The sequence below is a fragment of the Drosophila albomicans genome, chromosome 3 (assembly GCF_009650485.2).
Source record: "Drosophila albomicans strain 15112-1751.03 chromosome 3, ASM965048v2, whole genome shotgun sequence".
NCBI classification, from domain to species: domain Eukaryota; kingdom Metazoa; phylum Arthropoda; class Insecta; order Diptera; family Drosophilidae; genus Drosophila; species Drosophila albomicans.
Window position 1 is genome coordinate 38685857 of NC_047629.2, and position 27347 is coordinate 38713203.

At 37.7% G+C, this 27347-nt stretch overlaps 8 protein-coding genes across 13 annotated transcripts in view; 3 read left to right on the forward strand and 5 right to left on the reverse strand.

The window, feature by feature from the left end:
• Positions 1–7255: 7255 nt before the first annotated feature.
• On the reverse strand, positions 7256–8150 carry LOC117568404 (uncharacterized). The gene is made up of 2 exons (XM_034249039.2): positions 7579–8150; positions 7256–7509 (listed from the first exon to the last, which is right to left on the reverse strand). Exons 1-2 carry the CDS (start codon positions 8121–8123, stop codon positions 7344–7346), a joined length of 711 nt encoding a protein of 236 aa, XP_034104930.1. The 5' UTR covers positions 8124–8150; the 3' UTR covers positions 7256–7343.
• An 822-nt stretch (positions 8151–8972) lies between these two features.
• LOC117571206 (uncharacterized) lies at positions 8973–9609 on the reverse strand. The gene has a single exon (XM_034253252.2). It carries the CDS (start codon positions 9595–9597, stop codon positions 9097–9099), a length of 501 nt encoding a protein of 166 aa, XP_034109143.1. The 5' UTR covers positions 9598–9609; the 3' UTR covers positions 8973–9096.
• A 273-nt stretch (positions 9610–9882) lies between these two features.
• On the forward strand, positions 9883–11072 carry LOC117571205 (mucin-5AC). The gene has a single exon (XM_034253250.2). The coding sequence runs from the start codon at positions 9896–9898 to the stop codon at positions 10889–10891; it is 996 nt and encodes a 331-aa protein (XP_034109141.1). The 5' UTR covers positions 9883–9895; the 3' UTR covers positions 10892–11072.
• On the reverse strand, positions 10915–13801 carry LOC117571204 (integumentary mucin C.1). Its single transcript, XM_034253248.2, has 5 exons — positions 13729–13801; positions 13495–13661; positions 12513–12618; positions 11897–12452; positions 10915–11038 (listed from the first exon to the last, which is right to left on the reverse strand). Exons 1-5 carry the CDS (start codon positions 13751–13753, stop codon positions 10915–10917), a joined length of 978 nt encoding a protein of 325 aa, XP_034109139.2. The 5' UTR covers positions 13754–13801.
• Positions 13802–17581: 3780 nt separating this feature from the next.
• On the reverse strand, positions 17582–18635 carry LOC117569295 (uncharacterized). The gene is made up of 2 exons (XM_034250402.2): positions 17921–18635; positions 17582–17804 (listed from the first exon to the last, which is right to left on the reverse strand). The coding sequence occupies exons 1-2, from the start codon at positions 18607–18609 to the stop codon at positions 17675–17677; spliced, it is 819 nt and encodes a 272-aa protein (XP_034106293.1). The 5' UTR covers positions 18610–18635; the 3' UTR covers positions 17582–17674.
• Positions 18636–18898: 263 nt separating this feature from the next.
• On the forward strand, positions 18899–19533 carry LOC117569807 (uncharacterized). Its single transcript, XM_034251121.2, has 2 exons — positions 18899–18957; positions 19023–19533. The coding sequence occupies exons 1-2, from the start codon at positions 18940–18942 to the stop codon at positions 19461–19463; spliced, it is 459 nt and encodes a 152-aa protein (XP_034107012.1). The 5' UTR covers positions 18899–18939; the 3' UTR covers positions 19464–19533.
• Positions 19534–21489: 1956 nt separating this feature from the next.
• LOC117572520 (uncharacterized) lies at positions 21490–24505 on the forward strand. Its single transcript, XM_034255380.2, has 5 exons — positions 21490–21665; positions 21734–21886; positions 23229–23492; positions 23554–24084; positions 24145–24505. Exons 1-5 carry the CDS (start codon positions 21503–21505, stop codon positions 24261–24263), a joined length of 1230 nt encoding a protein of 409 aa, XP_034111271.1. The 5' UTR covers positions 21490–21502; the 3' UTR covers positions 24264–24505.
• The window catches only part of LOC117572136 (FH1/FH2 domain-containing protein 3), a 50444-nt gene continuing 47365 nt past the window's right edge, over positions 24269–27347 (reverse strand). For 3 of the 6 annotated variants that reach the window (XM_034254772.2, XM_034254771.2, XM_034254774.2), the window contains 3 exons: positions 26597–27312; positions 25938–26164; positions 24269–24911 (listed from right to left, as the gene is read on the reverse strand). In XM_034254772.2, coding sequence (XP_034110663.1) covers positions 24838–24911; positions 25938–26164; positions 26597–27312 — 1017 coding nt within the window. In that variant the 3' untranslated portion in view covers positions 24269–24837. Of the gene's footprint in view, positions 24912–25363; positions 25509–25937; positions 26165–26596; positions 27313–27347 lie in introns of all 6 variants that reach the window. The other 3 variants (XR_004572497.2, XR_004572498.2, XM_034254775.2) reach the window with 3 other exon arrangements.

The following is a 27347-nucleotide window of genomic DNA, read 5'->3' on the forward strand; positions in this document are numbered from 1 at the left end:
AGCCGTGAGTAGAGAATACAAAACTGGCGACAAAGTGTCGTTAAATGATTTGCCGATTGTAATTGTGTTTGATTAAATGATGATGATAGCCGCAAGGTACGACAAGGCGAGTGAGTTACGAGTTATGAGCAATGAGTATACTCATATTTGTCACTGTGAATATAGATATATGCAAACAAATCGTTGATAAATTTGCGCATATTCAGATATTATTATTATTTTGCGCTTCTGTTTTTAATGCAATTTACTTTGCAATTCGCAATTCACAATTCACAATTGCAATTGCAGTTGCAGTTTTTGTTGTAATTAGCGGCAATTTAAGCGCATGAGAAGCCTGTGTGTGGGGGCATGTGTGGCAAGTGGCAAGTGGCACTGAGACTGGAATCGTTGACTCGCTGACTGTTTGACTGAGTGACCCACTGGGCAAACAGCAAATAGCAAACAGTGAACAGCGAACAGAGCGAGTTGTATTTGTGCGAGTCTGAGTGCAACTCTTGTCGCAGTTTCGTTGTTTGCTTAATGAAAGTAAGCATTCGTTGCATGCCCCATGTGAGCAGCGAAAGTAGCTCACTCTCATACACAGCAACTCTCAACTCTCGACACACACACACACACTGAGTCGGCTTGCACTTAATGGCTTTATTTGCCGAGACCAGCTTCCACTTCCCTCCTGCTCCTCTCTCTCTTCGTGTCGCCACTTGGCTGCCAAACACTTGACAGCTTCGCTCTCTAAGCCCCTCGTGACAGTTGTGCAATAAAAATTGCAAAATTATTGCGTCGACTGACCACTGGACACTGCCCACATCCATAGCAATAGCTATATTGCCACATGGCGATTTATCAACAGCAAAACTCACACGCTAATAGAATTTATATGGCATCGTGTTTATTTGGCAGGATCAGCCCACGTCTCACATTCGATTCAGACACAAACTCAGTCGCAGTCGCAGTCTCTCTGTGATTTGCCAGCCTCCAACACGACACACTAACACTTCAACCTAATTGATAAGCAAATTTTGCGATAAGCGCTTGTCAAAATGTTTGGCTAACAATTTACACATGTCAATCAATAATTTGCAATCTAAACTGCGAAACTTGTAATCAACATCTCAGGCATTACTCATCTCATCTCAACTCAGTCTTGCTTTATTAAATCATTATTATGTTCCGCATTCCTTCAACGCATTTTTTATTTATTGCTTATTGAGCTTTGACTTTGACACATTAGCAAACAACTTGCACAGTTTTATTTATTATATTTTCTGAGTGCTCCCCTGCAAAGTAAGAACATATTTTCTTCTTTTTTTTATTATCTCGCAATCCATAAATCATAAGCTGCATTTTTCTTTGTGGTGACTTTAAATTTAAAACTGTGCACAGGAAAGCATATTGCAAGAAAATATTGAATATATTTTAAAAGCTATTATGAGTTTCGAAATAGTTTTGTTTTGCAGTCTTATGATCATTAAAAATATAACGGCACAGTTATGGCATACTTTTATTTCTGTCATTAGCTTTGGCTAAAAGGATTAAATAAAATTAGTAAGGCACTTAAACAGCGAATAATTCGAGATGCCTCATAAAGTTTAAGTGTTTTTTTAGCTGCAAAGTTTTAGTGGTGTAATTTGCCAGAGATGACACTCTCTTAAAGTTTATGTTATTATTATTAACTATAAGAATGAGAATATTATTGTTTAATAATTATAGCTTGTAAAAAATTAAGTATATAACTAGATAATTAGAACGTAGATATGTTGCTTTACCGATTATTAATACTACATACTATACTATACTATACAAATATATAATAGAGTGCAAAATATATCATCAGCGGATATAAAAAGGAACTCTTCAGAAAATTATTTCCTTTATTGAAGTTTACTAAAAAAAAACTCGTGAATATAACATTCAATTTAACTTATATTATACTATTATATATAACACATGCATTTTATAAATATTAATTATAAATTTATTATAAGAATTATTAGTAATGCTATCTGATAAATACAAAAGAATACACATTAAAATACGTGATATTTTGACAATTGAAATTATATATTTAAATGAATACAATTCCTTAAGTTTTAACTGTGTTTATTTTATTTATTATTCTAATATCATTAAAAATGAGAATATTTGAGTTAAGTTGCTTTCATTTACTCTTCGTCTAATGGTTATTAATGTTTTTTATATTACACATTTACAACGAACTGTAGTTTTCTTCACTGTTTTTCCATTAAATGTTGAAAAATGCTTAAAACCATCAGCAGGGGTAAACAAAGATGAAAAATCCCCCAGCATGCAGCTCCTTTCCTCCGTTGATGGCCTATTTTTTTGCATTTTCCCATAATATTTAATTGAAGGAAGCGGTTGAAACAAAGTTCATTTAAAGCAACTTTAATTGCCCAGCACACAATTGCATTGGAAATGGGGGAAATTCGCAGTTTTCCGCTTAAATATTTGCTTCGGCCAAACAATAAAACTGGCAACAGAATAAACTTATTGAGGTTAAAGTCATTTAAATGTTGAAAGTATTTTTGTAGAGAGCTCAACAAGCGGATTTGTTGAAGGCTTATCACGGCAACACTCGAGAGCTCGATTGACTTGTTGTGGATCAATTGTGGAACTGAAATTGCAATCAACAATGCGAGAGAAGCTTTTTCGAGAATGTCCTTCACTCGAACCGAGAATAATCGATTAACATTTCTTTTGTATTTTGTTTGTCAACAAATTGCCGCACAATTAACGTTCCGTTGATTTCATTTTATGTATTCATTATCGCTTTATGGTTTAAATTATTTTATCGCATTTAAATTGCTGTGTTATATATTAATAAGCGTTCACGCCTCGACTGCCTGCCACACAGATGTTGCACGCTCATGCATTTTTAAGCCCAAAAGCCACAATTATTAGAGTTGCATTCAAGCTGTTGACAGCTTTGGCAGTTGCCGCAATATTGACAAGAGAGAGAGAGAGAGCTTGGGAACATCTATCAGTTTATCAGGCAGTCAGTCAGTCAGGCAAGTGGACTGTCTGTCAGTCAGTTCATCAGTGTATCTGTCTGTCAGTTAGTGTGTTATTCAGCAGCGTGCTGACAGTTGCTTTGGATGCCACACAGCCGTTGCATGTGCCGCATTTTCCACTGCGCTTCATTATGCGCATTTCCTGTCGACTCTGCTCTGCCACCTGCCACACCCCCAACATGCTGCAGCTATCCATCCTTCCTTCCGTCTGTTCGAGGACAACAACGTGCATGCCATTCTCTCTCCCTCTATCTCTCTCTCTCTCGCTTCTCCCTTGTGGCATTCTTGCGGGCGTCGACGTGGGCGACGGCGCATGCCACAACAATGCCACACTATACAGTAATAATAGTGTGAGTTTGGCCACACACATACGCACACACACATACGTATGAAACACTCTCATGGCTATGTCAAAACTTTTTGACACGCTCATGTACTTGACCTGTCAACCTGGCCCCGGACTGCTGCATAATTGTTGCCACAATTGCTGCTGCTGTTTTGTTTTGCTGCTACCACATTTATAATTAAAATTATAGTCTTAGCTTTAAGAGTTAAAGTTCAGCAATTGCAGCGCCATAACTTATGCTATCGATTGGCCATTTCAATAAAGGCCGAATGTAAACATTACGAAGTGATTAACCCAATTGATGCATAAACAACATTTGCAGCAGGAATGCGTGGCATCAGGAATCGAACTGAACTGTTTATAAAGTTGCCCCATTGAGTAGGAGCAAAGCGGAGGTAAATTAATTGCAGCCGCCAGCGACAGTTGCATGCGCCTCACGGCAGGTGGCACGTTTTTGTTGTTGCAAGCTGCTTGCCGGCTTGCTGCTTGCTGCGGGGTGGCATGTGGCAGGTCAGCAGGGGCATGCTGCCGATGGGTGGCAATGTTGCGCCCAGGCAGGCGCCACCAAAAGCAGAGGCCGCTGCCCCGAGCCAAAATACCAAATGAAAATAGAACTTTAATTAAATGCCGAGTCAGCAAGAAAGGAGAGAGTTGAAGAGGGGCAGAACGGCAATAAAATAAGCCCATAGTCTAATAGAGCAAACAGTTGTTGTTGCCGCTGCTCTTCTTTGCGCTTCTCATATATGCTAAACAGCGGGTTGTCTGCTATTTAAAGGCACTGTGTGTGTGCTTCGCCCTCATTCACAGTGAAAACTGCTTTAAGCCCCAATGCTGCACTTTGTTGCAAGCAAGTTGAGGCAAAAGATCATCATCATCATCGTCATCTTTTTTCAGGCATGCACATGACAGTGTTGTGTGTGCACCCGAAAATGACCTCGGTTCAAAGGTTGTTTCTTTGTTGCGAAAGCACAGCAAACTTCACTCGTGAATGTGAATGTTTGTGCCACATTCTATATTATATACTTTCCTCTGGCACTCGTAACTTGAAGATTACGAGTATGTCAGGCATTAATCGAATCAAGCCAAAAGAGAATCCAATGCATATAATTTAATTAGTCAGCCAACCATCCATCCATCCATCCCTTCGTCCAAGTACTTGCAAAGGACTCCCCATGGTCGCGTTGAAGGCACCAGGCTGATTCTATTACAACAAAAAAAAAGAGAGAAAAATAATTAATGAATTCATCAGCGCTGAGTGCAGTCATTACACTTGATGTCAGAGCGGATGAGATGTTGACGACTTCGAGTGTTGACGTTGCCGAGCAGAAGAACAACATAAAGCACTTTCATAGCCAAGCCGAGCTGAGTCGAGTCGAGGCCTAGATAAAGTTGGCCCAAAACTAACTTGAACACTTTAAGAGATTATAAGCCAAGCACCGCGAGCAAAAACTCAAAGGCGCACACGATAAAGGCAAGCCAATAAAGTTGACTTTGCAATGATGTTTGCATCAATCTAATGTGGCAACATCATCATCAAAGTGCTCTCCAAAGCAGCGAGTCAGCGGGGTTTGAGGCTAGATTAATTACTACTCATATTAGTATTTTATTTCGACTTAAAAGTTATTTCAAATATGTGATGTATACTTAGTATATTTGCAAATTGTATATATTCATACATATAATATTTACATTAGTATTTTATTTTGAAATATAACTTTACAAAGTTAGTGCAAATATGTGATGTATATTAATATATATATATTCAGTATATTTGTATATATGTAATATATTCAATCTAAATGATATATTTGTTGTTTGGAAAACATCTACATTTTCTTTTGCAATTTATACATACTATAAAAATAACTAAATATTTAAAAATACAAATATTTTATTGTAGAGTCTTTTTTGTGATAAATAAAAATACCGTCACAACGTATGTATATATCAAATAAAGAATTTAATCTATTACCATTCTGAATTTTACATATATACTTTAGAGAATAGATAATTCATTTGAAAACAATAAGTTAAATAAATGTATTATAAGAAATTCAGCAGAGAGCAGCAGGTATCTCTGATTAGTTATTCTTTAGCCAATGGAAACAAAAATATTATATAGTAACATATTTTATAGTAGTAAAGAAAAGAATAGAAAATTTACAACAGAAAATCGAGAATTAGAACTGTAGACTATACAGTCTATTATATAATATATTCTAAAAGTATATGATTAAATTAAAATATCACAAACAGACACATATAATCCTTATATTTATTGGTAGATCACTTGCTTCACCTTTGATTATCCTTCAACCCAAAATAAGAGACACACTAATATGCAATATTGATGAATATAGAAATTTAAATAAAAAATATATAATTTAAAGTATATAATTGTAAATATAGAACAACAATTATATAAGGTTAAATAGCGACTGTGAACATTACACTGTAGAGTTCATTTAATTTATAGAATTCAAGAAAATTTAAGTCGTATCGAAAGGGTGATATGCAGACCTTAAAACTATTCAAAATTATACAATTAACGAATATATTCTAGAAGTTTTTTAATTAAATTAAAGAGTGCCAACGCAAGACACAAGACTTCATTTAATTACACTCACCTTTCATGGTATTTGTATCATCTTTTCAGCGGCGGTTGAAAAGCTGTCGCTATCTTAATGGGAAAGGTGCTTTAACCCGCTTTCAGGCATTACTTTAACCGTTTTTAAGTGACTTTTCATTTTGGCATTTCCTTTCTGTTCATTCACAATTCACACACACACACACTCACACACAGAGAAGTGAATGTGAATGGGATGAGCTCGCTTTTGGCTCGACTGCGGCGACAGCGTCTGCCTGTTATGGCATTTATGACGCATACGCCGTGTTGGCAGTGCCACCTTGAAACTTCTGCATGCGCTGCGCTGCTGTGGCAAACTGAACTGAACTTTTGGCCCTGCCGCAAACACACACTCTCAACACTGCTCGTGTACAATTATAAAATGTGCTCTCATTCTATTTCTCCCATGTATTTTTTGTGCCAAAAACTTTTCCACTATTTTTTTTGCCACATGCCATAAAAATTGGTTGCAGGCAGTTTGAGGGCAGCTCACATACGAATACAAGAGCTGAGCGCGTGTCGTGAACCGTGAGTCGTGAATCGAGAGTGGTGCGTGTTGTGGTTTTGCATTGCATGTTGGAGAGAAAAACTCTGACTCCACTTTCTTGCAATCTCCGCATTGGCATTGATGTGGGTCAGTTACGTGGCCACACGGGGCACAAAAGTTTTGCCAGAGCTAAAGCTATATATACGTACGTGGATGGAGCTGAAAGGCTCTATTGGCTGCGGCAGGCCAGAAAAATGCAATTCAATCCAAGGCTGGGCCACAAAACTTTTCATTGAGTGTTTTCAATTTCAATGGTTTCGATTTCACACGCCTCGAATGTGCGAACACAACCAGCATGCAATTCCCTCGCTTCTCCCCTCTCGTTGCTTTCAATATGCAATTCAATTGAGTGGCAGGCTGGTCTCCCAGGTGGGGGCAAGTGACCGTGTTTTGTGGTTTTAGCAGGCAAAGTCAGCAGATTTTGGCTTAAAAATTGACATCGCATTTAATTTTAGGCATAATATTGTTGACAACACGCCGTCTAATGCGCCGATTTATAGGTATCCCAGACTATAAATATCCATGACAATGTGCTAATCTCGCTGTAGGCGTTCCTCACTCTCTGACCACTAAACGTTTGGAAAACATATCGAACCAGCAAAAAAAAAAAACCAAAAAAAAATGAAAAGATATTTAGGCGTGCTAAGAATGTTTTCCGAAAAATTATTGAAACACTTAGGCCAAGGCAAAAGAATTATGAATAATGCCTATTAATAAATTGCTCATGCTCTCGCTACGAATTTATTTAATTAAAGCAACAGTGAAATAGCAAGTAATTAACTAGATTTTTGAAGGCCTTCAAAGCAGCAACAGATTGCGAACTTGCAAGCTGCGAACAGCCGAGGTGCAGTAGGAAGGAATTGTTGTGTTGCAAGATTGAATTGTGGCCTGGAAATATGTTGAGCCGGGACAATTGTAGAGTCCACCATACCAAACACTATTGCTCTGGAAGCAAAGGATGTACCTGAGAACAACAGAAGTGAGGGAGAAGAGTAAACAAATTATGTGCGCTCACAACCATTTCACTACTCACTGATGGCACGTGGTGTCCAAAGTGTTGCCATAGGGAAAACGTCCCGCTCTCTGCACGTTGCGACAATATTCGTTGGGTGTCACGACAACATTGGGATAGACTGTTGTTTGCAAATCATCATCAGCCAGCGGACAAGTGGCCGTAGAGCCGAGTGCAGCACTGCTGCAGATGTTGGGGTTATCACGATTGCAGACATAGTTCGCCGTACAGCTGCCCGTGATATTCGATGGCGTATTCGTGCCCAGGCACAGAGCGAATGTCCTTACGCCTAGACAGGCGAAACTCAGTTGATCGTTGCACTGGGCACAACCGGTGCACGCCTTGAGTGCGATGTCCGACTGGCAAATGGCTGATTCGGCAGTGCAGTAGGTGCCATCGGGGCAATTGTTGACTGGCTCGATTAGCACATTACCTGAGCAGAACTGAAATTGGGTGTCCGAGACGCAGGCAATGTTGGACGGCGAGGCGCAGGTATTGCAATCCGCCTGGCAACGAAGGACTACGATTCCCAGCAGCAGCAGCAGCAACAGCTCCAAACGCAACATCTTTGTTTCCCACTGCAGTTGCAAATGTCAGGCCATTACATTTTAGCTTGCATTAAATAACTGCTTTAATCTTATCTAGAAATTGTATGAAAATCACGTTGTAATACTCATAAAAACTTTTCGTTTGCATAGGCCAATTTATAAGGCAATGTCATAAGTCCCGAATAATACAAACGTAAACACTACTACGCAAATAAATTTGACTACATAATTGCTATGCATGAGTATAAGAGTTAGCTCAGCTTTAAAACATGCAGCTGAAAAGTAGGCAACAATACATTTGTACGTATGCATATGGTGAATATTAATTTTTTGTTACATACTTTTAGGGGTAACTGAAAATTTCCTCATATCTGCTTTTAAAAAAAATGCAAACTGTATCTCGGACAAAACTAAAATTTTATAAAAAAAAAATGCACCTTTTTACAATTTTTGTAATTCGATAAATGGGAATAAAGCTCAGCTTTACAATAATTTCATTCCACTAGACTAAACCTTCATTGCTATCACAAATAATATCATCATAGAGAACACATTTTTTCTTCATAATCTATTTTACACATTGCTTGCATGATTGGAAATTAACTGAGCACACAGATAATGATCCTTATTCAACGTGCACCAGAAAGATAAATTACATTTATCTCTGTTGATTTCTAAGAAGCTTATCAAGAATAACACGTATACGTACGATATGAACTGGAGTCAAGAACTTAGTGGAAGAAACTGGTGTAAAACAACAATGTATACTAAAATGTTCATATTGTATTTGGAAAAGCTTAAAAAGAGTGAATCATTGAAGGCAGTATATTCGAACTGGCTTTACACAATTCAAACAACAGTTAGAAATATAATTGGATCACTCTTTATGCGAACTTTTAAAGAAGTTAAAACATGTTTGCTTATTGAATATTCCGAATAATTTTATGAATTACTTGTACACTAAATGTCTTCCTTGGGTTTCACATGAAGATCATGGAAGCCAAAATCTATCGAAGTTAGTGCTGCTCTCCGTAGTCTCCGTAGCCTCCGTAGTCTCTGTAGTCGGTGCTCTAGTAGTTGTGTCAATATCCTCCAGACATGTTGCATTTGTTGTACTTGATTTACCACAGATATTCACAAGGTTGATGTTGCACACATACCCAGGACTACAACTGCTTGTGACATTGCTGGGACTACTAGTTCCCAAGCACAAGGAATAAGTGCTAGGTCCAAGGCAGGCAAAAAGACGGACAAGACTGCAACGTCCACAATCTCGACAGGCCTTGAGCGAGGAACTCGGCTGGCAAATACTCAGTTCACTCGTGCAATAGAATCCCACGGGACAGGAGCCGATGGGTCCAGCAGGACGATTGTCCGCACAAAACTGAAACTTTGTGTCTGAAATGCAGGCTGTATTCGTGTCTGGTGAGCAAGAATTGCACTCAGCTCGAGCGCTGAGAATGCCAACTGCAAAGATGAGCAAAGGCAGCATGTTGAAATGCAACTGCAGTCGGCAAGCAAATGTAAACTGCATTTAAATAAATAGATTAGCTGGCTAATCTAACTGTGGAAGGTGTAAAAATTGTCAAGGGTACTTTCTTTGCGATAGTATCAACAGACAGATAAAAAGATAGCCATGCACAAGGTTGAGTCGTTGCTTGTTATCTAAATTGAAGTTAGTCCAAAAATAACAAGTAGTTGAGACAAGGTTAGTCTGCAGATTGTGTTTGGCTATTTAAACTTTGCAGCTCCACGAGTTAGCAAATAGTCGAAAAGAAGAACTCAAGAAGATGTCAATCCATTTCCTACATTTACTATTGCTTGCGGGTCTCGTTGCGGTCGCCAAATCCACCTGCAATGTCTGCAACACAGTCAACAATCTAACCTGTTATTCCACAACGCAAGTACAAGCCTGTGATGCGAATAATTTGCCCACCGGAGATGCCTACGATTGTCCCACGGGTTATGTCTGCGTCAGCGGGACGAGCGGCGTCTTGTGCGAGCCGGAGGCAACTGCCAGCTCTACAGCTGATTGCCAGGACTGCAACACGTGTGACTCGACTTTAACTTTCGCCTGCACCAGCACCAACACCTTTGCTCTCTGCCTGGGCACGAGTACGCCTCAGGCATCCGTGGGCACTTGTGCCGATGGCTATGTATGCAACATAAACGACTCGCAGATCTGCGGACTATCGCCCAATGTTAGCGCCACGTGCTCCTATGCGGATGACTCGACCACCACAACGACTACAGCTGCCACTACAACTACAACTTCAACACCCTCGACTAGCAATGCTGCCACCTATTGTGCGGCGGTGCAACAAACTGGCCGCTTTAAGGTCGGCGATTATACGGCGAGCACGTGTCGCCAGTACATCGATTGCTTTCTGCTGAATGGCGTTTGGACGGGCCACAAATACACCTGTCCCGGCCAGCTGTACTTTAGTCCCACAGCCAACTTGTGTGTATCTAGTTTACCCTCCAATTGTTACACTCCGAGCAGCACCACCACAACCACAACAGCAACGCCAACTGTGAGCAATCCTTCGGCCTATTGCGCCATGATGCAGACGCAGGATTACTTCCCGGTGGGCACCAATCCGAGCAGCACTTGCCGTCAGTATATCTACTGCTTCCTCTTGAATGGCAGTTGGCTGGGACATCGCTACACATGTCCTGGCAGCCTCTACTGGAACAGTTCGAGTAAAACTTGCGTTTCCACGCTGCCCTCCACCTGCTCGGCCAGTGTTACCAGCTTGAGTTTGAATGGTGTCGATTTGGATTAGAATTGGTTAAACTTTCGCTTTATTTAGAGACAATTGCTGGGCTTAATGTAGGTGCAAGCTTGGGAGGCTGCCTCGAAGTAGGAGGTGTCGGTGCAACTGTACTCCGTGGCAATCACTTTTCCGTTTTTGTAGTAGCAATCGACGTAGCTGTAAGCAAATATAGAAGTGAGTAAATTAAACTGTGTAAATAAATCTTATAAATAAATATATACTTTTTAATCTAAAAAGCCTTATTTCGATTAAAAAACATTTAATCATTAACGTTTTGCAAACAGATAAATCTTCCAAAAGAGAAGATCTGTTTTTCTTAAGAGCTTATCTTATTAGTAACTCTTATCTATCCATCTGCTTCTAATTACAAAACAGAATTCTCTTTTAAAATTAATGCTCTTTAAAGTAGCCAAATATTGAGAACACTAAACTAGTGTTATCTGACCAAAACATTATTTTTTTCCTAGCTCTTCTTCGATACATTGGCATTAAATAGAACTCACATATAAAATATTTGTTGCTATTAACTAAGCACTTAATTAGTAATACTCCTCATACGGTTATATTTGGCTAGGTTTCTATAAAATTACTTCTAAGTGCTTGTAAGGTATTGTAGTGTCTGCTGTACAGATTCTACCAGAATTTAAACCGTTTTCGATAAATCAATACGATTCTTTATACGGTTGCTCAGATATTTATCGAACTGCACAAATTACACTTTGAATTGCTTCCACAGCATAATATCTATTCACTGACTTCAAAAAAGGCTCGTCGATAAAATTGCCGAAATTTATTTCCTTTTTAAGACATAAAAAAGTCGTTTTACAATATGATATAAAATTAGTGAATGCTTGGAAGGCTTGCTTTTTTAAACAATTATTTTAATGAGCCAAACCCTATTTGGATAAAAAACGTTTGTCTAGCTTCTTCGTTGAGTAATAATGTGTTACTCTAATAAAGTGTTTTAATTTCAAATAAAAAATCAATAAGAATATATATGAAGTATGTACTTACCGCTTGCAATATGCATCGCGTGGCACAGTTTCATAAAGACCACTCTTAGCTTTAGCCGTGCAGATCTCTGTGGCCGTCTGTGAAGTAGGGACTGTGGTGGTCTCTGTAGTGGATTCTGTAGTTGAATCTGTGGTGGAATCAGTAGTAGACTCCGTAGTAGAATCCGTAGTAGTATCCGTAGTTGTATCCGTTGTGGTATCAGTGCTCGTTGGTGTTGCTGCTGTGGTGCTCACCAGGTCATCGTTCACATCGCACGTGTACTCCTGACCCGCTGTCTCCTCCACACACACCGTATCGCTGGTGGCATCACACACCATGCCCGTCGGACACTGGCCGTAGGGTCCCGTGGGCTGTGAGGCGCCGTAGCATAGCTGGAAAATGCCTTTGCTGAGGCAGGCAAACTTGTAGTTTCTCTGCGCACTGCAGAGTCCACACTTGCTGGTGTCGCCACAGCTGGGCGGACGCTGAGCATTCTTTTGTATGCAAATGGCAGTCGCATTGCTGCACTGAAAACCCGCGAGGCAAGTGTAAACTTGATCCGTATACGGTTCATCATCTAGCAGAAAGTGTTATGCAGTTAAATGCATTTTGAAGCAGTTAAAGTGGCAGCACTTACCTCCGAAGCACAGGTAGTACGATGTGGAGTTGATGCAGGCGGCTTGATTGCTCTGGCACACATTGCAATCGGAGAGTGTCCAGCCAACGAGGCAACTGATAGCCAGCTAGGGAAATTGAAAAGGTTATTCATTTATTTAAAATCATCTAAGGTATCAATAAAAGATGTCTAATTTGAACGGTGCTTTAAGCAAGGCAAATATTGATAAATAAGAAGCCGAAGATCTTAGCACCCATTGCTTTAGAAATACGTTCATTTAAGTTCATTTTAAGTATATCTAACTTTATTTTAAATAAAATTAATAAATACGAAAAATATGTTTTTTTCCGGCAGGATTATTAAATTATTGCCATAAAGCTTCTTCTGCTTAATTTATTTAGCTTAATATCAGCAACGAGTCTTAGAAGCTAAACATATATAAACAATATAATCAGAATGTGTCAATTAAAGTCACGTACGCTCAGCTAAAGTGTTTTCTCAAAAATTCTCGAGAAACAAACAAGCTTTTCACACTTTCCATTATTATGAAGTTGAGCCTTTGAGTGCTTAACTACACGATAAATTTAAATTTGAATTTTGTAGGTTTTTTTTACGTGAAGCACAAAAAAACTCATCAACTTTGACTCATATTTAGTTACATTAAAAACTAACAGGACTACCTTTCAGAAAATAAATAAACAGCTGGACAAATAGTCGAATGAATTTGACATTATCGATGGTTTATGTTGAGGACCACAATGATATTTTGTAAAATAAAAATTATAAAATAAAAGATATATTTATCACACTTTTTACACTTTCTTTTGACATCAAAGTTCACATTGCAATTAATGAATAGGTAAGAGGATATTCAAATATGAATTGATCTATCAAATTAAAGCTGATTCGAATAGGTCACGTTTTACTGTTCCATACTTCAGCGCAAAATTATAATTTCCTTTTTATACTATACTTTTACACACACTTTCATCCACTTTCTTACCAATCCCACAATTTGCAATGAAATTAAAATTTTCGTAGTCATTTTATAGCGGCTCCGTCTGCAATCCTTGTGATCTTGCGCAATTTGACTTCTGCTCACTGTCAAGGTTCCGTGTGTACTAAAGTACGTTAATCTTCTGGCTGCCGTATTATAAACTTGCCGCTTAACTAGTGAAATTTTCATTGTTTATCTACTCTTCATATTTTTGTTGCGTATGCTAATTGTTTTATTTACCTTGGGCTTTCCACATGATTGCCATGAGCTCCGTCTGTTTTACGATCTTTAGCCGTTTTATGTTGCCTATCCAAAGAGAATGCGACTTTGTTGAAAGTTCTAAAGATCTATTATAACGGTGATATACGCGGATTCATGCCGGCCATTGACCACTACGAATATGAGCGGAAACCAGTTTTAAACTTAAGAATATGTATCATATTTTTTTAGTAGTTACTTATGAATATTGTAAAAATTTATTTTTGATTTTGGGGCTTCGAAATTTTGGCAAACTAATAAAACTTTAATTTGAAGTATATTAGCAAATATTCAGTTGCCTTGATTTGGTTGATTTTGAGATTACAGAACTATAAAAAGATTTTTTATCACGAGAGCAGTCAACAGATAACAGATCGAAAAGACAAGTAGTTATTTGTGTCTAGATGATAACTAAGCATAAACTATCTTAACCCTTTCTGAACCGAATAAAGTTTTGGGACGCTAAGAAATTGTTAAAGTTGTATAACAAAAAAGGAAAACATAATATAATATATATTACTAAAACCACACAAAAATTGCACAATACTAAAATGTAATAAATCAGTTGATTGTATAAATATAAAAAAAATCAAAAACAAAAAGTCTCAAACAGTAAATTGCAAAGCGGATTTTTTTCACTGTATCTACTATGCCCAAAGGCAAAATTATACAAAACAATACAAATAGAATACAACAATCAAAGTAAAATGTACAAAAACATTTTGACTAGTAACTTGAATTACATGAGTAATCAAAAACTGTTTTATTTTTTGATTTATTTATAATGTTAAAGTATAAATTACTTATGAAAAACTACTATGAAAAAAAAACTATGTAAAATGTACAACTTTTTATATATATAGGGTAGAAGGGTATTATATAACTTTGTGCCTGCAGGAAAATATATATATGGAACTGGCAGAAGGAGTTATCTCCGACCTCATAAAATGTATATATTCATAATCAGCGTCAACAGCTGCGACGAGCCATTTTCGCCTATCCGTCCGTCCGTATTAACTGCTAGTTCTCAGAGAGTTTTCGACAGCATTTGTTATGTTTGCGTAGAAAAATTTTATTTCAAATTTTTGGAAACGCCCACTTTCGCCCCTACAAATCGACATAAATCGAGCAACAAGATTTTTGGAAGAAAAAAAATTATTTTGTATGGCAGAAAAGGGCTTATATACAAAATATAGCCCTCTGTAAATTTTAGTAATTTTGAGGAATATTTTAGGTATATTTGTAGAATATGGTTTTATTGAAATTGGGAAGCGGGTATCTCATAGTCGAGTAGACTCCAATGAACCTTTCTTAGATATTATTCATAAACTTACAAAGCTACAAAAGTAATTTAAAAGGTACTATATTGAAAATAGATATTAATACTGGTTTATTTACAAAGTCATTTAACTATTTGATAACAGATCGAAAAGACAAGTAGTTATTTATGTCTAGATGATAACTAAGCATAAACTATCTTAACCCTTTCTGAACCGAATAAAGTTTTGGGACGCTAAGAAATTGTTAAAGTTGTATAACAAAAAAGGAAAACATAATATAATAAATATTACTAAAACCACACAAAAATTGCACAATACTAAAATGTAATAAATCAGTTGATTGTATAAATATAAAAAAAATCAAAAACAAAAAGTCTCAAACAGTAAATTGCAAAGCGGATTTTTTTCACTGTATCTACTATGCCCAAAGGCAAAATATATACAAAACAATACAAATAGAATACAACAATCAAAGTAAAATGTACAAAACATTTTGACTAGTAACTTGAATTACATGAGTAATCAAAAACTGTTTTATTTTTGATTTATTTATAATGTTAAAGTATAAATTACTTATGAAAAACTACTATGAAAAAAAAACTATGTAAAATGTACAACTTTTTTATATATAGGGTAGAAGGGTATTATAACTTTGTGCCTGCAGGAAATATATATATGGAACTGGCAGAAGGAGTTATCTCCGACCTCATAAAATGTATATATTCATAATCAGCGTCAACAGCTGCGACGAGCCATTTTCGCCTATCCGTCCGTCCGTATTAACTGCTAGTTCTCAGAGAGTTTTCGACAGCATTTGTTATGTTTGCGTAGAAAAATTTTATTTCAAATTTTTGGAACGCCCACTTTCGCCCCTACAAATCGACATAAATCGAGCAACAAGATTTTTGGAAGAAAAAAAATTATTTTGTATGGCAGAAAAGGGCTTATATACAAAATATAGCCCTCTGTAAATTTTAGTAATTTTGAGGAATATTTTAGGTATATTTGTAGAATATGGTTTTATTGAAATTGGGAAGCGGGTATCTCATAGTCGAGTAGACTCCAATGAACCTTTCTTAGATATTATTCATAAACTTACAAAGCTACAAAAGTAATTTAAAAGGTACTATATTGAAAATAGATATTAATACTGGTTTTATTTACAAAGTCATTTAACTATTTGATAACAGATCGAAAAGACAAGTAGTTATTTATGTCTAGATGATAACTAAGCATAAACTATCTTAACCCTTTCTGAACCGAATAAAGTTTTGGGACGCTAAGAAATTGTTAAAGTTGTATAACAAAAAAGGAAAACATAATATAATAAATATTACTAAAACCACACAAAAATTGCACAATACTAAAATGTAATAAATCAGTTGATTGTATAAATATAAAAAAAAATCAAAAACAAAAAGTCTCAAACAGTAAATTGCAAAGCGGATTTTTTTCACTGTATCTACTATGCCCAAAGGCAAAATTATACAAAACAATACAAATAGAATACAACAATCAAAGTAAAATGTACAAAACATTTTGACTAGTAACTTGAATTACATGAGTAATCAAAAACTGTTTTATTTTTGATTTATTTATAATGTTAAAGTATAAATTACTTATGAAAAACTACTATGAAAAAAAAACTATGTAAAATGTACAACTTTTTTATATATAGGGTAGAAGGGTATTATAACTTTGTGCCTGCAGGAAATATATATATGGAACTGGCAGAAGGAGTTATCTCCGACCTCATAAAATGTATATATTCATAATCAGCGTCAACAGCTGCGACGAGCCATTTTCGCCTATCCGTCCGTCCGTATTAACTGCTAGTTCTCAGAGAGTTTTCGACAGCATTTGTTATGTTTGCGTAGAAAAATTTTATTTCAAATTTTTGGAACGCCCACTTTCGCCCCTACAAATCGACATAAATCGAGCAACAAGATTTTTGGAAGAAAAAAAATTATTTTGTATGGCAGAAAAGGGCTTATATACAAAATATAGCCCTCTGTAAATTTTAGTAATTTTGAGGAATATCTTAGGTATATTTGTAGAATATGGTTTTATTGAAATTGGGAAGCGGGTATCTCATAGTCGAGTAGACTCCAATGAACCTTTCTTAGATATTATTCATAAACTTACAAAGCTACAAAAGTAATTTAAAAGGTACTTTATCGAAAATAGATATTAATACTGGTTTTATTTACAAAGTCATTTAACTATTTGATATTATTTATAAATAATGCTCTTAATATTTTGAGGAAAAAAAGTGGAATAAAGTAAAATTCTAAGTAAAAGTGACTTGTTAAACTCACTTAAATATAATCTGATCAGCCAAATATAATGATTTTTTGAAAAGGGATTCGGAAGACGATTTTTCCTTGTAAAAAAATATACATCCAATGTAAATTAGTTGAAAGAAATTGTAGTATATATATATATATATATATATATATATATATATATATATATATATATATATATATATATATATATATATCACTAGTTGTTTTAGCAATTGAGATACTGTTTAAAATTAAAAATAATTTTAGGATTTAGGAAAAACATTTATTTGTTGTACATATGTAATTATATTGATAATATTTAAAAGTGGTCACACTTTAATAATGAATTAAGGATAAAAACTAGAGGCAGCCTGGTTGAGTTGGTCGAACCGTGCCACATGCATCAGTTGCAAGGAAATATGGTTTGGCTGCTTGACAGTTTGTAATGGCGCCCACCCAGGCGCTTGCCTTATAGCTGCAAGTGATGAAGCTGAAAGAATAGATAATTATATATTAATAGAGAATTGATGGGTAATTAATACTATATTAGCTGATTTTGATAAATTGTTATAGATGAACTATATTTAATTAGTCCGAACTTCGTACCTCGTGCAAACGGTGTCATTGGGAATGGCAAAGCGTCCTGCTTTCTGGTTGGTCTGGCAGAAGGCAGTGGCATCTGTTGGCGTAGCAGTGGTCGAAGTAGAGCTCGAGGTGCTGCTTTCCGTGGTGCTGTCTGTGCTGCCATCTGCGGTGCTCAGCGTGGTGCTCTCAGTTGTTGTTGTTGTTGTTGTGGTTGTCGATGTATCGGTGCCATTCGAATCCGTTTCCCTGTCACAGACATCCACATCAGCTGCCTCGCAGCCCGCAACACAAGGAACGCCATCTTTTGCACCAGAGACTGAACAAAAGTATCCACTGGGGCAGGTAATACGCTGTGGATTAACCACGGTCCCATTCGAACACAGGCCAAAAGTGGTGCGCGTGGTGCAGGCATAAGTCTGACCATCGTCGCATTGATCACAGTTCGAGGTGTCGCCACAGGCGGGCGTCAGACCCAAGTCCGTGCTGACGCACATTTGTCCGTATTGCGTACATATTGGAGTATCGTCGGGACACTTGATTGTATACGAAGCGTTTGGTGTGCCATCGAAGCATATCTGGGCGGTGTTATTATCGATGCAGGCGTGTGATCCGTAGCAATGTCCACAGGTGGCATCAACGATGATGGTGCCCCAATGCAGCAGCAGCAGCGAAAGTAGCACAAATAATACACTGCGTGGCAGCTTCGACATTTTTTAGTTGGTAAATGAACTGAATTGGATGTTGGCTAATGCCTTATAAATGCTGATGCTGGCTGCTCTGATTATTATCTTTATGGATCGCCTGACTATTCTGTCATTATCTCTCAATGCTACGACACTCATAAATATGTTGGCTACTGTGGAGCGGAGACAAACATCTCAGTATTTGCTCAAGCCAAAGCCTAGCATAAACCAAAGCTTGCAGCGTGATAAGATACATTTACAGCCGAGTGATGCTATAAAAGTGGCGTGTGTGTTGAAACTTCCCATTAGTCAGTCGCCTGTCGTTCCATTGAACATAACAAAAAAAAAACTTATACTATGCGCTCCCAGAATCTGGTAAGCAGACTTTTAAGTCTCTGGAAAATACCTTTACCTTTACTTAACTTCGAACTTTCTTTTAGTTCTTCATTTTGGCTGCCTTCGGTTGCCTCTTCACTGTCGTTTTGTCGCAATCCAACTGCAATCGCTGCATGACAAACAACGTTGCCTGCGTGAATCAAACGCACTTTAAGTACTGCATGGACTCAACTCCCGTTGATAATGGCATTTTGTACTGTGGAGCTGGCAACGTCTGCACGGATTTGGCCATAATCTGTGTAGATGAGTCAGTTGCTTCGCCAGTTTGCACAGATGAAGATGTCGACTGCAGGTCTTGCGATGGCTCCTCGCTGTTTGTCTGCACCAGTCAAACGACCTTCCAAATGTGCAACGGCACAGCGTTGACTGGCGATGCTCTCACTTGCCCCACGGACACTTATTGCTCCATCGATTCCGGCGAATTCTGCGTCAAGGAATGCAAATTGCCCAATGGCAAATTCGAGTGCAATCAAGTGGCAGCCTAAACTAGATTAAATCAAAACAAAAATGTAATGCAATAGTACACAAATTTGAAAATAAATAAATATTAAATAGAGTAACTTAAAAATATGAATTAAGTGAAATAATTAAGGGATATATAGAGGAGAGAGCGAGAGAGAGAGAGAGAGAGAGAGAGAGAGAGAGAGAGAGGGAGAGATAGAGTTTATTATTTCAAGTATTAAATTTTATTTGCTTCCCAATTTTTTTATCTATATTTTGAATTTTTTATTCTTGATTGCTACATATTATGTTTTATTATCCTAAAATCCCTACCTTCTCGTATGTATAAAATTCTTAACCATAGTTCATATTTCATGGGTACTTGTAAAGCTCTTAAACTTACCAGGAAATCATAAAATTATCTGTTTTAAAATTGTGATGAATGTTAATAGCCCACATTATTTCTCTTTTAATATTTAAATATTAATATATAGTATTTTAAAATGTATTATTCTTCGAGCTACTCAAATTGAAGCGTAATTTTGAAGATAGAGTCCAATGTTTAGGTACAGACAATAATAACAATAGTACTTATGATTCGTAAAATCGAATAACAAATTTAGAAGTAATTTTCTGTTTTGGCTGAGAATCTGATATATTTGGACCTCTATCGTATATTTCGAGTATAATACTTCAACGATATACCAAATATGGTCTTTGGTATATTTTGCGGTTTATTATTTGGTATATTTAAAAAACAATTCTGCACTGTTTTGCTTTTACTCTAAAATGGGCAGCGGGTATCTCACAGTCGAGAACGTTTTACTGTATCTATCTTAGTTGTTATTTTAGCTATCAACCATTTTATAAAAAATTAACATTAATTTTTTGAAAGAGGTGATTTTAAAACATATTTGTATATTTTAATTCTTATAATAATGATTTTATAATAATAATTATCAAAAATAATTTTAAAAACATATTTAATTTGTTAGTTTTTTTTATTTTAATAAAAGTTATCCGAATGATCAAAACATATTTATTTTGCTAGTTAAACTTTCAAATGTTTACAAATATGCTAATCCAAAGTTCATCTCAAAAGACCTCCAAATATAATTCACACGCATTTCTGCACGAGATCAGCATTAAATGAAATCTTAAGACAATATCATTTCACTGTACAAAACAATTCCAAAGAAATGAGTAAGTAGTAAGCGAGGAAGCAACAGCGACCGTGAAATGAGATTTTACTATTAAGCTTAAGAATAATTGTAAATTAAACTGTTATCACAGCTGTCGTGGGGTTTTTTCGGCCAAGTTTCCGAGAGAGGAGCTGAAAATTGTGGCGTCAATAAACTTGGTCAGAATTACGCACTCGAGGCTTACAAAATGTCAATCGACGTCTGACTTTGGCAAAGTTACAAAATAAAAATAATGAAATTAGCTAACATTGACCCAAATCATGAAGTAACTTGACGGTTAATCAAATTAAACGTATGAGGCAATGAGGTAGTAGTTAGTTAACTACACACTCTCTTATTATTATTTCTATTATTATTGTTAAACATAATTCTGTTACGAGTACGCGCTGCAACAATTTTGTCAGCACTTTCACGCTCGAATTTCTGTCGGGCCTTGCCCAACATTTAATTGATGTGGCAGGTGGCAGATGGCAGGTGGCAAATTCGCAACAGGAAGCACAACAAACGTTGACGAAACGTGAAATATTTGGTATTATGAGTGTAAAGCAAATCCCTCTCTTCTCCCTCGCAATGCCAATGACTGCATTGGCATAGGCATTGCTTTTACCATTTATTGTTTTGTTATTGTTACACTTTTCGTTTGTTGATTGTTTTCAGGTGGCGCATCTAATTGTTTTTTGTTCAGCCGCTGCGTTTTGTTATTGCAATTAATATTTTTAGCTAAAATTCACATGTTTTTTTGTCAACTAAAAAGCGCAAAGCGTCAACAAATTGCGGTCATTAAACCTATTTCCCCCACCTGGGAGCAAAATAAATTGTCAACACCATGACAGCGGCATGCCACAACAGCGTGAGGCAGCAACGCGTGCGCATCTCTCAACATGTGGAATAATCAAGTGGATATTTGTGTGCTGATCTTTTGTGGATTGTTTTTTGTCCTGGCAGCGGGCAAAGTGCCAACGAAACCGCAATCAAACAGCTGGCGTGATTTAATCTTTGGTGGCAAATGGTTTTCGTCATCGCCTCGTTTACGTGAATCTAAGTGTGCGTCTGCTTTCAGAGGATTACTCTCGATGAATTACCCATTCATCAGCTTGTTTTACTGTTCACAGTTCTGCCCATCTTTGCCTTTGTGCCCATCGGACCGAGCAGCTGTTCGGCACCTTCAGGCGAGTTCGGCAACTGCATTCCCAGCAAGGATTGCCTCGTCCGTAATGGAATTCCAGCAGGACCTTGCGGCGGAGGCTATGGCGTCTGTTGCATATGTAAGTCAATGAATACTTAATATTTAAATAATATATAAATATTCGATATATGAATATAAGGTGGTTTGTGGAGAGTGGTTGCCTGAAGTATCTATATAACTTAAATCGCGTATTTAATTTTGTTAACTTTATTCGATGCTACAAATTTGTAATAATATGCTCTTTAAGTTAAACTATAAGTTCCATAAACTTTCACATCTACACTAGGGTGACGCAGAGTGAGCTCAAATATTTTCAAAGTGTTTTTGTTGAAGCAACATATGCAAATTACTCAGTCATTTATCTGATCGATGAAATATTAAAATGTCATAGTAAACATTCTGATTATTGGTCTATACATTTATTTACTTAAAAAGGGAACATTTTTTTAGAAGTCCATTAATTTTTTGTTGTTGTCAGTTGCTACAAATTGTAATTCATATATATACAAATATATACTCGTATACATTAAACGTATCAGGGGAGCCACAGAAATCGGTTGCGCATGAAAATTCTTCATATTATACAGCGGAGATACAATGGCGTTTAAATTTTTGAATTCCGATGATACAGTCATCTCTTCTTTGGGTTCCAAAATAACAAACAAGAATTAAAACCCTTTTTATACTCGCTACCCATAGGGTAGAAGGGTATTATAACTTTGTCGGCAGGAAATGTATGTAACAGGTAGAAGGAGGCATCTCCGACCCTATAAAGTATATAGCGTCAACAGCCGAGACAATCTAGCCATGTCCGTCTGTCCGTCTGTGTGTTTGTGTGTCTGTCCGTCCGTCCGTATGAAACACTGGATCTTAGAGACTATAAGAGACAGAGCTATAATTTTTTTTCGACAGTATTTGTTATGCTTGCACTCAGATCAAGTTTGTTTCAAATTTTTGCCACGCCCACTTCCGCCCCCGCAAATCAAAAAAAGCGTAATCTTAAAGCTAGAGTTGTGAATTTTGGTATATACAATAATTACTATAGTAGTTATGATGCCTGAAAATTTATTAAATAAATAATATCGCAAAATTAATTGCTTTTATTCAAAATGGGTAGCTGGTATCTCAGCAAGTACTCGACTCTAGCTTTCTTACTTGTTTTAATATGTTACTACATATTCTTTAATAAGTAATACCGCAAAAATAAATTGTCTGTACTTACCAGCCCATTCATCGATAATATTAAGTGAATGTAAAGAGCCATAAAAATTGCAAAGAAACACCCAAGTCAACCTAACTTAAGAGTAATAATAGAAAACAAGTTAATAAAAAAGGAACTTTATCTGCCATTGCTGCACACTTCGATTATGTCTTAGGCTTGTGTTAAAGAAGTCTAGTAAATCTCTCAATTATTTTCTTAGTTCTTCAAACCTGCGGCGGCATCATACGTGAGAACTCCACGTACTTTGTGAATCCGAATCATCCGGATGTCTACGATGGCACAGGCAGCTGTCAGGTGACAGTTCAAAAGCTTCATCCGGACATATGTCAGTTGCGTCTGGACTTGGACATGTTCTCCATAGCACCACCCGAGGCGGCAAATCATCTGTGCAATCAGGATCAACTGCTGATCTCGGGTGGCAGTCCCACGCCCACAATTTGCGGCAGCTCTACAGGCGATCACAGTGAGTTAGGAATGGAGTTATTAACTTAAGCTATACTTAAAAAGATGCCGCATTTATTTAGTGTACATTGATGCTGGACTGGGACAGAGCAATCCGATTGTGCTGTCTATTATCACAAGCGGCAGTTTTCCGCGTCTGTGGCGCATTCGCGTCACCCAAATCCACTGCGGCAGCATTAGTCGAGCCGATCAGGGTTGTCTGCAGTACTACACAGCGATCAGTGGACGAGTGCGCAGCTTTAACTACAACACAGTGGGGGGAAGACAGCTGTCGAATCAGGATTACAGTATTTGCATACGCAACGAGCGCAACTTCTGTGGCATACAGTACAATGCGTGTCCTGATCTTGAAAACAATCGTTCAAGGGCTTTTACAATATCGGGCAACTCTAATAATCCAGTACCCACTATGGTGGGTGGTGGTGGTGGCGGTGGTGTTGCAGTACCCACTGGTAGTGGTTGCATCAGTGATTGGTTGCTAATCGGTTGCATACGCTCAGCGGATCGCATTCCGCCGCTACCGGGCTGTGAGGATCGCGTTTGTGGCGGCACTTTTAGCGCCGAGGCGGGCATGTTGGCCAGAACAGTGCAGTGTAAGTCAGAGTTCAACTAACTCATAATGTTAGCAACTTAATTCCTAATTCCCTTCACAGCCAGCGTGCGTCCTTTCCGCCTATATTTCCACACAGATGGCGTGGAAGCCCCCAATGATATTGATAATCGCGGCTTTTGCCTCGATTATGTGCAACAACCGTGCACAAGTGGCTACTAAGCGTGTTTCATTTAATAAATATGTATTTTATTTATTTTCGTAGTTAATTTAAGGCTAAGTTTATAATTAATTTAAGTTAATTTAGAAAGCACAAATTAAAAATGTTCCCCACACACATTTAGAATTCTCTTGTCCGATTCTAAAGCTCAATTTGTTTTGGCTATTAATACAGTTGATTTTTGTAGGTTTTTGTTTTTTTTGTTGTGATTGTTATGCATATAATATATGATTAATTTTAATACTTAGCTAAAAGTAAAAACAAAATATCGAATAACAGTGCAAAATGAAAACTAAGAGAACTTTTTTTTTGCGGAGTTTTGTAAGGACTTTTTTGTTGTAGTTTAGCGCACGTTTTGCTCGTTTCAGATTTGGGGAGTATTGCAGTTCCAAATTAACAGTTTCAGTTCCGGTTCGATACTGGTTCCAGTTCCGACTGCTTCAGTGTTGTGAGATCGCCAATTTTCAGTCTGTGCGCACGCAAAGTCCCGACTTGTGACGTCACTGGGCGTTGATTGAGGATCATGGGAATTGTTTAAGGGGAGATGAGGAAAATATAGAGGAAGCTTCCTTAGCTCTAATAGGTTTGTATTAGGGCCGCCACATGCTGTTTCTCCTCGTCGGTGAGACCGTTTTTCAGCGTGCGACGCACTATAAAATCGAAGACAACAAAGTTAATTAATCAATTTCAATATTTCATTTCAAACATTTTGCAACATGTTAAGGGAAGAGTCTTTGTCGGCTTTTTTCAGTGGCAAAAGCATGCGGTTTTAATAGCGTGTATTTCTTTTTGCACTTTGGAAAACTTTTGTGTTAGAGATCAACATGCTCTCTCGTAGACAAACAAATCAACTTTATAAACAAGGGCATCGAGCCAGGCGCGCATATAACAAACATGAAATTTTCCAGTTCCATTTGCAGACCAGTTTCGTAATTTCTATAATTCAAGCTGCCAAAATCTGGACTGGAGAACAAATGAAACTCAAACGAAAAAAATGGAATATAGAAAACATAACTTAAGCAAAAAGCAAAAAAATATCATATTGAATTGATATAGGTTCAATATAATAATACGAACAAAAAAAAGATAAGTGAACACTAACCAAAAAGTTAAAGACCTAAAAAACAGTTGGCTGTTCTTTTCGGTAACGGTTAACGGTTATGCTAACGGTTACGGTAACGGTTACGCCTGCTATGGCGATGGTGCTCTTTCAATTGTGAATCCTTCGCGCGTGCGGCTGCGTTTCACTTCGGTATTTGATTGATTGATTGATTGTTTGGTTGATTGGTTGGTTCAATTGGTTGGTTGTTTTTATTTTTTTGGTGGGTGCGTTAATGGTAATAAAGAAACAATAAAAATTAAAACCGAATCATAGGCAACCGATTCTTGTAAGCGAGCATGAACTCAAAAAGCCATTTGTAAATATGGGACTTGAGAAAATGTCGGGAAATTGTTGCTATCAATTTGGAATTTTGTATAATTTCTACAACAGCAATTATAATTGTTCCAATCTTTAAGTGTGTGTGTGTGTTGTGTGTGTGGACTAAACATAGCGCGCTGTGTGTATTCCAAAAGATAAACCAACACCTGCATTAATGTGAGTTAGCCAACACTGGCTGTGTAGAGTGGGGGAAATGTGCTGGGAAGTGTAAGCGATCGTGGACAGGACAACTTACAGGACTTGCGATCCGCATGACGCGTGCGTTTGCGCTCACGTGGCGTCGTCCGATTGCCGGACGTCTTTGTGGCGGTCTTGACGAGAGATTCGAGTATTTCATCATCGCCATCGGTGAACTGTTCCTCGCTCTGGCGTGCGATAGGCGAGCGCAACTGCTCGGCGCGTCTTCTACGCCAGGTCAGCGTGCCGTCCGGCTGATCAGCGTTGGGCGTGCCCAAAAGTTGTCTAAAAAAAACATAGGAATATTTAGTAAAGGGGTATAGAAAACTACAGTCGATGGTGCTCAACTGTGATATGCTTGGTAAGGTATACAAATTTTCGACATTCAACATTGTTATCACATTTAGATATCCCCCAAAAAGTAATGCTTCAGCCTATAATAACATTTCAGCATTTTTAAATCCTACTTGAGCTGCGCAGATAACAAAATAGCAATGCCACCAAATTTGGTACCTAGCTTTAATTATTTATCAGTTATTTATTTTTCAGTCGATGGACAGACGGTTAGAGGGACGTTTTTATATTACATTTTGTAGCTCTAGCATTTAGAGTTCTAAAGACGAACATTTTAATGGACATATCGACTCTTTTTTTCGGCCAGCTGTTTTACCCTTCAACTACAAAGTATTAATTAATTTCTCTAGCCACAAAACTCACTTGAGCTCGGCATCTGCCACATCCTCTTTGGTCTTGAACTTGGCCATGTCAATGATGAGCTTGCCGCGCGTCTTGTTGCGCTCCCGATGATTGGCCTTCTTCTCCAACTGCTGCTGCACACGTTCCCGCGTTGTGCGATACTCTAGGGCAAACTCCGACAACAGGCGACAGAATTCATTCGGTCGCGAGTCTGCAACACTGATCTGCGGCGTCCCCAGCCACAAAAGGAACTTGCGATAGCGATTCATTACACGACGATGCACAATCTGCAGTATAATAATACGCTCGGCACAATCGGCCAAAAAGTCCACAAGTTTCTGCTTTAAAGGCGGCGCACAATCGTGCTTGGCAATAAGTTTCAGTCGATCCCACGAAGTTTTGCACTCCGCCTCCAGCTGCGTCAGATTGTGAGCCAAGTCGGCGTAATCGGCTTTGGAGGCACGTGTAATGGGTCCGATTTCAGAGTACAAATCACTGGTATCGCTGCTCGATTCCATGACCATGTGGCAGAGATGATGCAACAGCGAATGCTTGTGCACGGTGTCCTTGACCTCGGGCACCTTGGCCAGATACTCGATTTGAAAGCCCTTCACAGGGGCGCCATTCAAGAAGATGCCCACCGAAAGCAGTGTGGAGAGAATGCAGTGGAAAGTGCGATTCTGACGCAATATCTCAATGCCGTGCTTGAGATCCATTAGAGGTTCAGCGATCTCTTTCTGCAAAGGGAGGAAAATAAAGTGTGAATATAAGA

Excerpts from the sequence above, each read along its gene's own strand:
- LOC117568404 (XM_034249039.2), bottom strand. The coding sequence starts at position 8,123 with ATGTTGCGTTTGGAGCTGTTGCTGCTGCTGCTGCTGGGAATCGTAGTC. Across the intron at positions 7,510-7,578 it reads TTGGACACCACGTGCCATCA|GTACATCCTTTGCTTCCAGA; the intron begins GTGAGTAGTGAA and ends TGTTGTTCTCAG.
- LOC117571206 (XM_034253252.2), bottom strand. The coding sequence starts at position 9,597 with ATGCTGCCTTTGCTCATCTTTGCAGTTGGCATTCTCAGCGCTCGAGCT.
- LOC117571205 (XM_034253250.2), top strand. The coding sequence starts at position 9,896 with ATGTCAATCCATTTCCTACATTTACTATTGCTTGCGGGTCTCGTTGCG.
- LOC117571204 (XM_034253248.2), bottom strand. The coding sequence starts at position 13,753 with ATGGCAATCATGTGGAAAGCCCAAG. Across the intron at positions 12,619-13,494 it reads CATTGCAAATTGTGGGATTG|CTGGCTATCAGTTGCCTCGT; the intron begins GTAAGAAAGTGG and ends CAATTTCCCTAG. Across the intron at positions 11,039-11,896 it reads CGCGATGCATATTGCAAGCG|CTACGTCGATTGCTACTACA; the intron begins GTAAGTACATAC and ends ATTTGCTTACAG.
- LOC117569295 (XM_034250402.2), bottom strand. The coding sequence starts at position 18,609 with ATGTCGAAGCTGCCACGCAGTGTATTATTTGTGCTACTTTCGCTGCTG. Across the intron at positions 17,805-17,920 it reads AATGACACCGTTTGCACGAG|CTTCATCACTTGCAGCTATA; the intron begins GTACGAAGTTCG and ends CTATTCTTTCAG.
- LOC117572520 (XM_034255380.2), top strand. The coding sequence starts at position 21,503 with ATGTGGAATAATCAAGTGGATATTTGTGTGCTGATCTTTTGTGGATTG. Across the intron at positions 21,666-21,733 it reads TCGTTTACGTGAATCTAAGT|TTCTGCCCATCTTTGCCTTT; the intron begins GTGCGTCTGCTT and ends TACTGTTCACAG. Across the intron at positions 21,887-23,228 it reads CTATGGCGTCTGTTGCATAT|TTCTTCAAACCTGCGGCGGC; the intron begins GTAAGTCAATGA and ends TTATTTTCTTAG.